This window comes from Physella acuta, unplaced genomic scaffold (assembly GCF_028476545.2).
Source record: "Physella acuta isolate Inbredline_101_S28 unplaced genomic scaffold, ASM2847654v3 ptg000021l, whole genome shotgun sequence".
Taxonomy (NCBI): Eukaryota; Metazoa; Mollusca; class Gastropoda; family Physidae; genus Physella; species Physella acuta.
This window is the reverse complement of record NW_026731541.1, coordinates 669,027-685,297: the sequence shown is the minus strand read 5'-3', so window position 1 is coordinate 685,297 and position 16,271 is coordinate 669,027. Positions and strand designations below refer to the sequence as shown.

The window sequence follows — 16,271 nt, the reverse complement described above, 5'->3', positions numbered from 1 at the left end:
TTTCCAAAGTTTCATGGCGATCGGATGCAAGGTCTAGTTATGCATAAAAAACAGACAGACACACACAAGTATATTGCTTTATATATATATATGTGTATAGATCTATATATAATTACTCAAAATTACTGTACATAATAGTATTAAAGTTGATAATATGTCAGTTTAATATTACATAAATAAGTAACATTACAATTAGTGTTATATCAAAACTGGTCATGTTGTGCTTCGTATTGTATTTTGTGTTCTTTTTAATGTTTTTTTCTCTAAAAAATAAAAAATTACCATTTTAAGGTCTACACCATAGTGAAACACTTTTTAATAGCCAATATACAAGTAAATATATATATATATAATTATATATATATATATATATATATATATATATATATATATTATATGGCGTCTTTTTGTACTTAATATTCAAATGTCATTTTTTAAAGTCTAAATTGTAATAGTAATGGCGACAAGAAGAAAATAAATAATATCGAAGTTAGTTATTTGTGCTTATGTATATACATTTTTTATTTTAGATAGTCCTTTCCTAAGAGAATGGATTTTTTAAAAAGTTACGGAAGTAGTAGTGAAAGTGACTGTGAAGAGATGAATAGTACTACTTTTATAGAACATGACAATTCTGAACTCCCTGATCACACTAAGGATGAAAGAAAAATATAAGTGATATAATTTCTGATGAATCTATTGACTTTTTTGGACTAGTCTCAAGCAATAAATCAAACAACAAACCAAACTGTTTTTTTAGCTAGCTATCAACAGGAAGGAAATTATAATGGAAATAATAAAATTCCTGTTGGAGTTGAGGTACCAGATGGAAGATATTGGGGCACATTTTTTCCAGAATCCTTGACCAACACAAGCAACAAACATTCCCACAACAAAATCTTAAATGATGAGGAAAAAGATAGTAATTATTTGAAATCCTGTTGCATCACAAAATAATGCTTCTCTTCCAATGAGTTTGTGCTAGGATCATCCTTAACTGCTATGAGTAAGGAAATGTCAAATTCCAAATTCTAAAAGGAGAGAAAGTACTCATCACAGAATAAAAAAGAACTCTGATTCGAGCTTTTTTAATCTAGAAAAAAAGTATTTATCAACATACAAGGCTCAGAAATTGTTAAAAGGAAAAATATATTATGTGCATAGTAAAATCTCACAGCACTTACATGGCACAACTTTAAATAAGCCTTTTAAAAAACATTCACATTTTTGGAAAGCACATAATGGGCCAATCAGTGGATTGGATTGGAATATACCTTCTTATAGCCACCTTTTAGTAACTGCAGGTGATTGTTTGTTTTTTAATTAAAATAACTTAAAACAAAAACAAAAGTTAATTTAAACATGTACAAAATTGTAGTCATATTTAAAGAAATGGAAGATGGAAATATTTTCCACTCAACCAAGTGTTGATAATTATTTTAATATGTTTATTTTTTAGGTTTGGATGCAGCTGTACAGATTTGGAATGTTTGGTCCAACCTAAATTACAAATTGGCAACTTTTACTCATCATAAGAAAGCTGTGAAAAATGTTGAGTTGGTTAATAGAGGATCAAACCTATTATCATGCAGCTATGACTGTACAGCTTTAGTTACAGATGTAGAAACCGGTAGAAATTGCTATAATTTATTACTCTTATTTTCAATTTTAAGTTTTATATCTAAATATCTGTATATCTATCTATCAATCTAGATGATTAGATTAGAAAAACAGTTTAAACATGTATTTTCAGGAAAAATATTGGCACTTTGTGAACATGCAGATTATGTAACAGCTTGTCATGGGCATGTATTAAACCCTCACCTGTTTATTAGCGGCTCAGAGAACATAATCCTTATGTGGGACAGTAGGGTCCCACAAGCTCCTGTCAACCACTTTACATATAAAGATAAGTTTGGTCAGGTTAGTCAATCACAATTTGTTGAGAAGAAAAAATTAGAGCCCTATCCACTTTTTTTTTGTAGATAATGACTTAGCTGAAAGGCCTAGATATTTTTTGTCTCTATAATAAACACAACTATTAAAAGGTTTTTGAAATTTACATATTGAACCCAAATCATTAAAAAATTTAAAGGGATAATTATAATTTCAAGTTTATTAAATTTCACAGATTACACAATGTGTGATTAAATTTAAAAATCCATTTTTTTTTTATTTACAATAAACACTGGAATATCAAAACTATTCATAAAATAACAGGTCAAAATTATTATTATTTGTTGTGAGTCCTGTGGTTTTGAACAGGTTAATGTTTTTTCTTATGAATTCTGTTGTTTAACAATGTTTAGAGATCATGTGTGTTAGCTCTTCTAAATTAACTTTTCTTTTTGTAATTTATCTCATTTCATTTTTTAGGTCCAGGATCTGCTGTTCATAGCTAATGGTGATGAATTAGTTTCTTGTACAGATATTGTATCTCGAGACTCATCTGACAGAAGCATTTTAATCTGGGACACAAGATCTAAGGCTGTTTCTTTCTAATCAAATTTTTCATGTAAGTTATCTCTCTTGAACAGGATCACGCTATGCTTTTTAAGCAGGTAGACTAGACATTTTTAGTGGGGGGGGGGGGGGGGGGGGGGCGCACTTAAAACTAGGGGGGGGGGGGGAGGACAAAATCTCCCTTCCCCCCCCCCCCCCCCCCCCCCCCCCCCCCAAAAAAAATTAAGAGCAACTGCATGGTACTAACATAGCATTAGTTTAACAGCTTGGCTTATTCAAGGACACATCAACCTCCCAAATTAACCTATGACTGTTCTAGCCTAACTAGCCTGCATACCCTGGCTCAGCCACAGTGAATCTTTTTTAAATGAACCAACTTGGAAACAGAACAAAACCAAACACAAATCACAACACAAATGCAAACACAAAAGAAAACAATGCAAACACAAAAAAACAAAAACCCAACAAACACACATACTCTTAAGTAGCACTGCCTATATACACACCAGGACACACAGCTGTTACTTCTTGTTATTGTGCTGGTTCTATCAAGATAAAACTATATCTATTTTTGTACCGCCAATAACATGATATTTTTTTATTGGTTATACATATATATATATATATATATATATATATATATATATATATATATATATATATATATATATATATATATATATATATATATATATATATATAACCCACAATGTTAGCCCATATTAAAATATTGTGTAGCATTTTATTAAAAAGAAACTATTCATCATGACAGTTATGAAACCTAAAAATTTTGCAGATAAACTAAAACTTAACACTACCTTCCAACTTTAAAAAAAAAAGATTGTACAAAGCATAAAACTTACCTTTTTGTAAGATGTCTACAACCAATTTTCTAAATTTAATAAATATTGCAATTCAACAGGAGAGGTACAGTTGTACTAGACTTAAACTTCACCCCAACAATTTGAATTTTCTAGCTCAGTCACAGGGAAATTACATTGCTAGATTTTCAACATTATCACCATACAAAATGGACAGGTCAAGTGTTATGGCTGTCATAAGGTATGAAAATTTTAAGTGTTTAAAAATGAAATCTGTGCAATGAAATCTCTAACATCATTGTATAAAAAACAATAGTAACACTAAGTCATTACATGAGCAACAGTTACAAAGCTAATGATTATATTACGCTATACACTCGTTTCTCTATAAGGGAAGACACGTGGGGACGACACGCGACACGTCTTTTAAAATGTAAACAAGAGCGCACGGGGTGCACTTAAAATAAACCCCGCTGCGAAAATGACAACGGCATGGTGACACTTTTTGGAAAACACTCTTTCATGTAAATAAAATAAGGGTTGCTTTTGTTGTCACCATGATAATGTATACCTATGAGTTCTCTCCGCCTTTACCGACCTAGTATGAATTCCGCATGTGTGAATGTGTGTACGTGTATCTCAAAAAAGCGTATCATGTCAACACCTGGACAACAAGTCATAGTCAAAAAGGCCTAAATCATTACATATCTATGGGAAACCCACCTTTACATGTACTTACGTTAGGTAAAGTAAACTCGGTTGAATCAAAAATTGTATTTAAATATAGAGTTATAGAACCTTAAAGTTAACAGATGATGAAAAAAAAAATTAAAATAAATCTAGTACAAGAAAACTTAAAAACAAGGTAATGAAAAAAGCCCGGGAGCCGCCGTTAAGTGTGGCGCCCAACACACGGGCTCGACGCGGGTCGCTCAACATTATTTCTTTACTCGATCAAAAAACCTATGACACTGTACGTATAACTGTTAGTGGAAAGTGTGGCGCCAGCCTGTCTCGGTTCGTAAGACATGTGGAAACAATAATTTTAATATGATCAAAGAATGACCGGTCGTCCGATATGTGAACATAGTTAATGGACAGAGGTAGTCTACAATCTTGTCAGCATACCCCCCTATGGTGTTCGGGTTTCCAATACATTCACTGACCCGATATAAATCAACCGCGGCTGTCAAACCGACCGAGAAAAGCGATTCATCACTGCACGGTCCCTGTCAAAAGGAAAGCTTCGCTGGCGGATCGATGCGTGCCAGGTGTCGTTAATGGAAGTCGACACAAAGAATTTTCTATCTTTGTACACGTTCGTTGTGGTGGAGAATTTAAAAATTAAAAAACATACAACAAAGAAAAGAAATATAGCAAATAAACAACAAATAAACAACAATTTTAAATTTAAAAAATTTAAATTTAAAAAATTAAACTAATAATAATTAAACTAATTAAAACAAAATAAATTAAAAATTAAAAAATTAAACTAATAATAATTAAACTAATTAAAAATTAATAAAAAAATAACGAATTAAAATCTCATTAAAATTACGTAACTAGGTCACCGATGGTGATTACGTCACAAGTTCACCAACAAATAAACAACAATTAAACAAATTAAAATTTAAAATTAAAAAATTTAAATTTAAATAATTAAACTAATAATAATTAAACTAATTAAAAACAAAATAAATTAAAAATTTTAAATTTAAAAAATTAAACTAATTAAAAATTAATAAAAACAAACTAATTAAAATCTCATTAAAATTACGTAACTAGGTCACCGCTGGTGATTACGTAACTAGGTCACTGATGGTGATTACGTCACAAGGTCACCAAACTCATTAAAAACAATCAAATTACGTAACTAGGTCACCTGTGGTGATTACGTCCCAAGGTCGCCTGCGGTGATTACGTCACAAGGTCACCGACCTACTGTCCTACTCCCCCTTCACCCTGCGCCTCACCCTTCACCGTGCTCCTCACCCTTCACCCTGCGAGTATTTTATTATTTCTCGTTGTACATCCACCCAGCGCCATGCGCCTCACCCTTCACCCTGCGCCAGTTGGCGGAGTATTTTACTATATCTCGTTGTACCTTCACCCTGCGCCACCCCCTTCACTCTGCGCCTCACCCTTCACCCTGCGAATATTTTGCTATATCTCGTTGTCCCAGGCTGCTGCGCCAGCGCCATTCCGGTCCAAAAGTGACCTAATATACTACTAGTATGGTTGATAAGTTTGCTATGTAGTCCTGGGATAACTCTTGCTTTTCTAAACGTGGTACGGATTTAAATCTGCCCTTCATCGTGCACGAATAAAGTCACGCTTTTTTTTTACACACAACCCCTCCCTCATCCATAGCTTATCCTCAGTGTTGCCAGACGCTTTCTCCAGACCCCGTATCCCCAACCTTTTGTAAAATGTTATTACAACTGGATAGTGTGGTCTAGTATGTATTACGCACGCTAGCTAAACCGAGTTCGGAAACCGGCCTGGTGACGAAACTGACCCTCATGTTCAAAAGCAGGTGACCAGATGCCGTTTTTAAAACTGGAGGCAAAGGTTGGGCAGAAACTCACGTGCCTTGCGTATGACTTTGTGAAATGCTCGATAATGTTGCTTTTGTTTCGTGCCAGCTGTGTTCAGTTATCTAACGACACCCAAAGATTATCTCTTAACTGACATGCTTCCAATAAGTCACAAACACTCATATATTATTATGTTGCACTGTACTGATCTACTTTGGAATTAGGAATGTTTATTTTTTACTTTCTCGTATATACGAAGTATAGAGAAAGTCTTGTAATCGTGCAAAAAAAAAGAAATTGAGATTTTTGCAAATCTCGTCGTTTTATATCTCACCGAGTCGGAAAAACATAATTTTGCAATCTTGTCCGTATGTCTGTGTGTGTATGTGTGTGTCTGTAAACACGATAACTTGAGTACCATTACAGCTAGGTTGATGAACTTTCATATATTAGTTTCTTATCAAAATCGTAGATCCGTATCAGCTTTTGAGCGATTCCCGATAACCGGAAGTGGTACTTTTCTACTTTGAATTTTTCAAAAGCCTATAAATTGAGTACTATTTCAGATAGATAAATGAAATTTCACATATAAGTAAAATATCTAATTCTCTGCATTCTAACAAATTTGGAGTAGCTTCCGTTGACCGGAAGTAGTAATTTAGGCTATTTCCGAATTCTAAAAAAACGCATGTGAATTTATAAAGTACTAATAATTTTGCGCACTATTATGCCAATTTTATTTGGCGTTCACTTGGTGTGCAACTCTTTTTTTCTACGAGATTTTATTCTATTTTAAAAACTTTAAGTGTTTAAAATGGAGCTCTCATCCCCTGATGTTTTATATAAGAACTAGCGTACCCGTCCCCGCGCGTTGCCGCGGGAATAGAAGAAGGGTTTCATCCATACGTTACCCATCCTATATTCTTAGACGCGTGACCTTGTTTTCTAAAAGTGAGTTATTTTAATGTAAACAATGCCTGCGCTGGATCATAAATACCGCGACACGGGTTTACCTACACTACCGCGACACGGGTTTACCTACACTACCGCGTGAAAACCTTATGTGTACTTTAATCACTCACCGAAAAATAATCAGGTAGAACACACTTCGGTGACCACCTATGTGTCAGGGACGTAGAGGGGCGCTCTCAGGAGCACCCCCCTCGATTACACTACCGCATAGGCACCACTGGCTCCTTAAAAACTAACAGGAGCCATCGTGCCAAATAGCATCCTGTTAACAATGATGCAGATTGCGTCATTCGCAAAAGCGACACAAATGAACAGGATTATTTTCTTTCGCACGTAAAAAAGTATTTGACGTGTTTTAAACATCAGTGTGAATGATGCAATATGTTATCGTTACTAATGGTGTATTATTAGATGCTCGATCTCTATTTCTGATTGGATCGTCTACAAATAGATGCTTATTGCATCATTCACAAAGTTACGAAACTGTACAGTAGGCTCTCAAAAAGTTATTGTTTCATCTGTCGCAAGGTGACGAAACCGGACAGAAGGATTTCCTTCGCGTTACAAAGTTATTTTTAGAAGCCTGTTGTAGTTTTACCGCTGAATATAGTAGTACCCCTTACTCGCTATGCACACGCTCGATTAACGGATGCCAAGTGCCAACACAGTCGCTCTAAAACTCTGGGCGCCAAACCGTGTATTGAGGAAAGTTGTACCCTATATGGCGCCGCCCATAAGAAACTTTAGTTTTCTTCTTCGCAGAAATATTCTCGGGAGTATTCTCATCTACTACCTAAAGTTTCATGGCACTCGAATGAACTGCATCCGAGTTTTATTTTTTTATATACCGTGTATAGAGAAAAAAAATTGCTCCCCCCATGGGGGCGCCTCCCTTGCAATATTAAACAATATTTTTTTTGCAGAACCCTACCATTGAGTGATCTAATCATCTTCCCAAAGTTTCATGGTACACGGATTAACGGTGTGAAACCGAAATTTTATAAACCGTATATAGAGAAAAATCGCAGCCTCCCGTGGCGCCGCCCTTGCGAAATTAAAAAAGAATTTTTTACAGAAACCTTCCCTGAATTGTTCTAATCAACTCCCCAAAAATCTCATGGCTATCGGATAACGGTGTCACACCAAAATCGACTTATTTTTATATACCATATATATAGAGAAAAATCGCACCCTCCCGTAGCGCCGCCATTGCGAAATTTAAAAAGATTTTTTTACAGAACCCTTACCTAGAGTTTTATAATGAACTCCCCGAAGTTTCATGCCTATCGGATAAACGGTGTCACTGCAATTCACTTTTTTTATTTGTATATACCGTAAATAGAGAAAAATCGGACCCTCCCGTGGCGCCGCCCTTGCGAAATTAAAAATTATATTTTTACAGAACCCTTTCCTAGAGTGGTATAATGAACTCCCCAAAGTCTCATGGCTATCGGATGAACGATGCCAAACCAAAATCGACTTTTATTTTTATATACAGTATATAGAAAAAAAACAAATCGCGCCCTGTCGGGGCGCCACCCCTGCGAATTTGAATTTTTTTTTCGCAGAAACCTCCCCAGGAATATTCTCAACAACTTCCTAAAGTTTCATGCCTATCGGATGAACGGTGTTATTGCAATTCACTTTTATTATTTTTATATACCGTATATAGAGAAAAATCGGACCCTCCCGTGGCGCCGCCCTTGCGAAATTAAAAATGTTTTTATTTACAGAACCCTTCCCCAGAGTGGTATAATGAGCTCCCCAAAGTCTCATGGCTATCGGATGAACGATGCCAAACCAAAATCGACTTTTATTTTTATATACCGTATATAGAAAAAAACAAATCGCGCCCTGTCGGGGCGCCGCCCCTGCGAATTTGAAATATTTTTTTTCGCAGAAACCTCCCCAGGAATATTCTCAACAACTCCCCAAAGTTTCACGGCGATGTGATGAGAGGTGTAGTAATGCATAAAGGACACACACACAAACATACAGTGCTTTATATATATATATATATATATATATATATATATATATATATATATATATATATATATATATATATATATAGATAGATAGATAGATAGATAGATAGATAGATAGATAGATAGATAGATAGATAGATAGATAGATAGATCGATCGATCGATCGATAGATAGATAGATAGATAGATAGATAGATAGATAGATAGATAGATAGATAGATAGATAGATAGATATTCGAGAAAGTTTAGGGGAGATTACTCCAAGTTTATTTTTTTACTCAGCCAGTTTCTAGCCAGTGTTCTATTTTTATTTTTTAATTTTGTTTTAATAGACCACTTTTAAATTAAATAATGTATTAATATCTTGGTGGAATAGCCTACTCCATGCATTAAAAAATACCTATTTGGAAATTTTATAATTGTGCGCCTACGCAGAGTTCTATCCCATTCGCCTTTTTTCTATACTCTCGACGGGACCAATTTTTGTTTTCATTCTCCATAGGCTTAGTTTTCCCCGTATTTTTTACACTAAAACCATCTTATATTTGTGTCACAGCGTGTATTTGTTGTTCAAACACACCGATGATTGTGGGTTCCGGAATACAAGAAACTGGACTCGTTTGAATTACTAGCTAACTTTATACATTAGAAATGAATCCATCATTGAATGAGTCTACAGCTGATACTTAATATAAAATAGTAGAAAATACATTTGAACACACCGACATATCTTTCACACACTCTCGGGCATAGTTCTGTCTTGTTTTCGTCTATGGTGGCTGTATGGAGACTGATGAACACCGCTTTTAACCCAGTTTATAATATAAAGCCTACATTCTCTCACTTCAGTCAGTGAGCGATCTCCAAAAAGCATGGAAAATGGAGTAATTGATCGCCCACGCATTCACTTCTGATGGCCAGGTATTCAACCATCACACACGTTTCTCTCCAAATACAATTCACAATATTACAGTCTGTTACACTTCAAATAAATTTGTACAAAACATTTTTTTTTGAAGTACAATGTGAATAGGGCCGGATCATGTGCCAGACAAAAAAAATGTACATCTCAATAGAGAAAAACATAAATTCATTATAGACTGAACATTTGTAATCATAAGTTCATAGTACAGAAAAATGCAACAGTGTGTGGTGATTATATCACTCACTAAATAATTTCTAGATTGTAAAAGGGGAAGCATTTGATGCCAACATGTTTAGATCAATCATTATTGATTTTGTTTAAGGTTCTGTGTATGGACGAGTTGATTGCAATTTTTGCTACCGTATTATGAAATTTCTGAACGATAATGATTTCAACCTGATAATTAAAATGTGTCAGTGTTTGAAAAACAAGCTGTAAAATGCAAAAGCATTATGTGTAACAATTAAACACATGTAATATTTAATACAAAAAACATTTCAATCACCCAGTGATTGTAGTATAAAAAACACTACATCGAGTAGACCAACATATGCCAATAAATTAATTTGGCACAGGACTTAATATTAATATCACATAGTTTTGTTACTCAAGATTCAAATAAATTCATCTCATAATATCAAATTTAGTACAAGCCTTCCTCATCAACAATGCATTTGATTAAAACGCTTGAATAATTTTGTCTTATTCTCCCGTAGTTGACCCATTTTAAGTAGAATATGGGTCACAACATATAAATAACTTTCCTGCACTCAGCATGCTCTGACTATATTTATGTGAGTCATCATCTAGACTTCGTTCTTATAGTTACGTGATAAAGATAGTCTTCATCTTTTACTTAATTCTTAGTTAATTTATTGCAAAATTGTAGGCACCAGGGCAACGCCATTTTCATTTCAGTTACGAGCGCGCAAAATAGCAGACGCTCCGATTCATTTGTCATGCTTTTTTTATAAAATGTTCTGCAACTTGTTCTTAAGTGTGAACGCTAAATCATATATGTTCTGTAGAGAAAATGTTGCCTGATACAAATAATTTTGGCGGGATTTGTGTTCTAGAAATTTATAAAATACATGTCGTAAACGTAAAAGCGGTGTAAGCAAGGGTATTCTACTTCTTGATTCACCAGTTATGGGCTTGCCAGTAAGACCTCTGCAAGAGGTATCTGACTTTTTTTTATTAATTATAAAAATCTTAAAAATAAAACACATCAGACCTGGAGCTCGTAACACCTGTCTAAATAAAGTACTTTGCAAAGTCGTACATTTTGACCAGTAGTTTCTTTTCTACAGTTCATTACGCTGCTTATTGAAAGGTTATCTTGTCTATGAATCAAAATATCAATTCAAGTTGTTCCTGGACGTGTAAGGGGGTGTGACTTTTGGTATAAATAAACTTGACGGAATGGAATTAGGTAGTCCAAACTGAAATTAACTATTGATTGCAGACTTCTGGAGTGAGTATGTCATGAAAGAACTTTTAATTGTAAGCTCTATGCCACAAATTTGATGAAAATATTTCAATAAATAAAAAAGTTATGCGATTTTTAAAAAAGCAAAATTTGGTAAAAAACTGATTTTTAAAAAGTGCCATTTTTGAGAACCCATATTTTCTAAACTAAATAACATAGAAGTGTAGAAATTGGTAAAGTTACTGCAAAGTTTGCAATATATATGCCCAATTTTTTTCAGTCATCTAAAATGAGTCTTTCTAAGGTAAGAAAATAATTGAAAATGACAAAAATGCGTTTTGGTCACTTTTATTTTCATACCAAAAAAAAAAAAATCCTTTTTTTTTTGCTTTGGACATAGAATAACTCTAAAACAATCGTGTTGGTAATATTAACAGGAAGAATGTGTTCATTATTGTCAAAAATCACATGAATTAAAATATTATTTTTAAAAATGCCACAGTTATCTAGTTCTGGAGCAACAGAATCAAAATTTAATGTAGTAATGTAATGTAATCTAATAAAGACGTGATGTCTACAAGTGATGCAGCAGTTGATGCTACATTCAAACCTATCGGGTTGATAACTGCTTTGGGGGAATAGTTTTTAAAACGACAACTCCACATCTTTGTACGCCTTGTTTCCCTCAACCTTGATCTTGTAGAGCATCAAGAGTAAGCGATAAGTTTTGGGAACTGTAAGGGGGGGGGGGGGGGCTTGGCCTTCTTCCCTTCCCTTGTAAGGAAAGTTCTTGATAGGCCACCATAAATGTCTCCAGCTATGGAATAAATAATTTATTTAGTGATTAATAAAATATATTTAAATTTACTACTAGCCTATTTGTCCTATGACTAGCTGGAAACATGAAAAAGCCTGAAAACACCTTTTTGTTAAAAGTAATTATACTTGATAGTATATTTTTAATATTAATTCTATTGAATGAAATATTCGTTGCTTGTACCACAATGGTTGAGATATCCAACGATGAAGGTGCCATACTGTGGTTCTCAACATCCTATAGGACAACTTAACTGTCCTTCATTGTTACTACTATATGCATATAAAATAAATAAATAATGAGAAATACTACTAGTACTACTTACACTACACTTACAACTAATATAACATTTAAAACTAAGTCACAACATGTACAATCTAAATAAATTACCATCTAAAAATTGATCTGGTACATTTTATTAAGGAGACTGGCGCAGACCATTTCACATTATTCAGCAGGGGAATCAGAATCAGAGTGCACAACAGAAAATAAAAAATTAATCACATTAGTCCTTAAAAAATAGTGTCTTTTGTTTTAAATAAATTAATAAAAATGTAGAGTTATTATAATTATAAATTTCTTTTGTGTTTCATTAATATTTTATAAGTATTTAACCTTCGTTCCCTGTAAATAATTGAGTTCGTCCACATAGTAACCAGTATTGTCTGGTGGCCATTTTGAATTTGTCGATTCATAATTTTGACGTGATAGTCCAGATAAACTGTAGTAATACGACCCTATCATTAATCCCATTAGATAGATTTTAAAGAATTAGTAAACACTAGCATCTAATAGTTAAGTGCATCCATATTTTAAGTCCCTAGAATGTCCTGAATTAAATAGCTTCACGTCTAAACACCCTGTGTACAAGCGTAGTTCACACGCTAAAACCGTGGACTAGTAGCGTTCAAATTTACATCAATAACGTGTACTAATTAAACCAAACTGACATTCAAACTAAAATTCATTTATTAAAATGGAAATGAAACTTTAAAAATGATACTTACAACTTGTTTGAAGGCTCTAGCAAGGGTAAAATCCGTTTAGCATCATCGGTCGTCAACCTTTAAAACCGTTCGTCGAGCTACTCACTCGGGGCTGAAAATTGACTCGAGGGTTATATGTTTATTGAGGGCACGGCTTCGCGACCGTAAATCAGAAATACTTGAATTTACAACACAAAGTAGTTATAAGAGTGAACTTTATATCGAATTCGCCCTTTAAAATGACATTCATTCTACCAAAACTCCACCCATGACGGCCCAATGTAAAGAGCAATGTAAAGAGCATAACTCTGTATGATCAAGTGAATAGTTTCACAAAATATTTGTTTTTGTCTAAATGAAATTGAAAATTAAGATAAAAAGTACTGCTTAGTGTTGGGAATAAACCTGGCTTTCCAACAGTATTAAATAGAATATATTATATTCGGTAAAAGTACAGTATAAAAATAAAAATGTCGGAGAAAATTCAAAACAGGTCATTTTTGGTAGTCAACTTTATTTATTTTTGTCTAAACAACTATGCATCGAATTTAACAGTTAAATATCAATTTGGTTACGTTTAAGATATATAATTCATAAAATACATGCCTAGATACGTTTAGAGGCATTATTTTATTTTATTTTTAATATTAAATCTACTAAAAATAGGACAGATGAATCTAAAATTTCGAGATAGAAAGAAACTATTATTTTTTATCTTTCAAAAGCGCCATTGAAATTAGAAGACCGGAAAAGGATGCTGCAACTATCCGACTTCCTGTTTAGTTAAAAATTAGGATTTGTAGGCCAAATTTTAATGAAACAAATTTAATTTTTCTATGCGTATTGTAAGCGGGCGGCAGCGGGCGTTACGGGACATTAACGATGTCGGGCGGCAGCGGGCGTTACGGGACATTAATACGATGCTTCGTCGCGAAGCCGCAACCAAATAAAACAGTGTGGGGTCGATCGGTACTCGCAAAACGGTGAAATTTGTTGACGTTACTGATACTTTTCAAACAAATATAAAACACATTCAAACATGTGTTACAGATATAAAAATACCAGATTACGACGGATAAAGACTTAAACTTTATTGACATATAATTTTTATTATTATAGGACAAGTAGAAGTAGTGAAATTTTTTTTTTTGAAAACCGCAAAAAAACTGACCCTAAAACGCACGTTTTCGCCAGTCTGGACTACCTAATGGAATATATATATATATATATATATATATATATATATATATATATATATATATATATATATATATATATATATATATATATATATATATATATATATATATCTGATATATATATATCTGATATATATATATATATCAGATATATATATATATATATATATATATATATATATATATATATATATATATATATATATATATATATATATATATATATATATATATATATATATATATATATATATATATATATATCTGATATATATATCTGATATATATATCTGATATATATATATCTGATATATATATATCTGATATATATATATATATATATATATATATATATATATATATATATATATATATATATATCTGATATATATATCTGATATATATATCTGATATATATATGTATATCTGATATATATATATATATCAGATATATATATATATATATATAATGGAATATATATATATATATATATCTGATATATATATATCTGATATATATATATATATATATATATATATCTGATATATATATCTGATATGTATATCTGATATATATATATATATATATATATATATATATATATATATATATATATATATATATATATATATATATATATAAATATATATATTATATATATATATATATATATATATATATATATATATATATATATATATGATATATTAGAGCATCAAAATAAAGGCTTAAGCTGAAACTTCAGTAAAGGAATAAATTGTATCGGAAAAGGGGAGGTGGGGTGGGAGCACATTTATCCAAGATGCAGAACTGGCCTCTTAGAATCATTACCTTGTTTGAGAAACTTAAAAAGATTACTTGGCTTTTCAAATCACTCAAAACAAACTCCATGATTTCTTTCCCGAACTAATTTCATTAAAAAATAGTGTGGTATATATAATATTTGAGCTTACATATTCATATTTGTAATAATGCTTGCCTTTTAAGTTTTTATTTTGTTTGCATCTTCATGTCTCCTCGAACGTTTATTTTCAACCGTTCTTCGTTTAAAACGAAAATAAATCACATTTTCTCATTAGGTTCCTTGCTAATGCCAAACTTAGGGGGTCTGTTAAATCTTTCCGATTTCAACGGCCTCCTGCAAATCAATTCAGCTTCATCCATCACACTGCAATGCACTGATTGCTTGGATCGTCCTCTCTGTCGGTTGCCCCATTGACGGTATCTTTTCTAAGCGTTCGACCTGAACTTAACCGTTAAAAGTCTCAACATTATTTTTGAAAGGCCCATTAAATTTTTAAAATACCGTACGTTGTTAATAGAATAAATTTGGTTATAAATATCTGATTTTTTGTTGGACTTCACAAATATTTGTAATTGTTTTTAGTATTTTCGGTAACTTAACAAAATATTTTTAAAAAAAAAGCCAAAAACCATTTGATTGTTGAGATCTACAATGTATCACAGAAACTGAAAACGAAAATGGCCATACTAGGTCATGTGGTTTAAAGAAAATAATTTATTTAAAATTGTATCCGCAAAGTTTGAGTACAAATTACTAACTATCATAAGGTTTTTTTTTTAAGTGTAGTCTTCAGAATTTTGATCACTGAGTTCCTGTAGAGCCAATTAATGTCTGTCTTATGAAAGTGAAACTTCAGGTTATAACCTAGGCTTCAAGAACATAAATAGCAATGTAGTCTTTAGACTCAAAAATAAAAAATAGTTTTAGGTTATCTGGATTTGCAATTTTTATAAAATTGATTTTAAAAATATTATATTTCTGAATTATTTTCACATTTCAGCCTTAAGTGTTGCTTGTTTTTGTTGTTGTTTTTTTTACGGTCGCTTTGATTGCAGAATCTGAAATACTTGTCTTTTATTTAAAACTAGGTTGATGGATACAATATTGGATTTGACATAAGTCCTGATGGTAGTCTAGTCTACAGTGGAAGCTCACAAGGTGGAGTCTATTGTTATAATCAACACAATGGCAGAATTATATCTCAATTGAGCCATCATGATGAAGTGATTCTTGATGTCATGTGTCATCCTGTTTTACCATCTGTAGTTGCTTGCTCTACGTGGGGTGGTGATGTATGCTTGTTTAAATAAACATTCCATGACAAATACT

General features: G+C 32.5%; 1 protein-coding gene across 1 annotated transcript; it reads left to right on the top strand.

Annotated features, from left to right (window-relative positions):
* The first annotated feature begins 970 nt into the window (after positions 1 to 970).
* Positions 971 to 16,271, top strand: LOC131940106 (WD repeat-containing protein 25). Its single transcript, XM_059298686.1, has 7 exons — positions 971 to 974; positions 1,008 to 1,304; positions 1,460 to 1,630; positions 1,754 to 1,923; positions 2,377 to 2,515; positions 3,386 to 3,525; positions 16,031 to 16,271. Exons 1-5 carry the CDS (start codon positions 971 to 973, stop codon positions 2,500 to 2,502), a joined length of 768 nt encoding a protein of 255 aa, XP_059154669.1. The 3' UTR covers positions 2,503 to 2,515; positions 3,386 to 3,525; positions 16,031 to 16,271.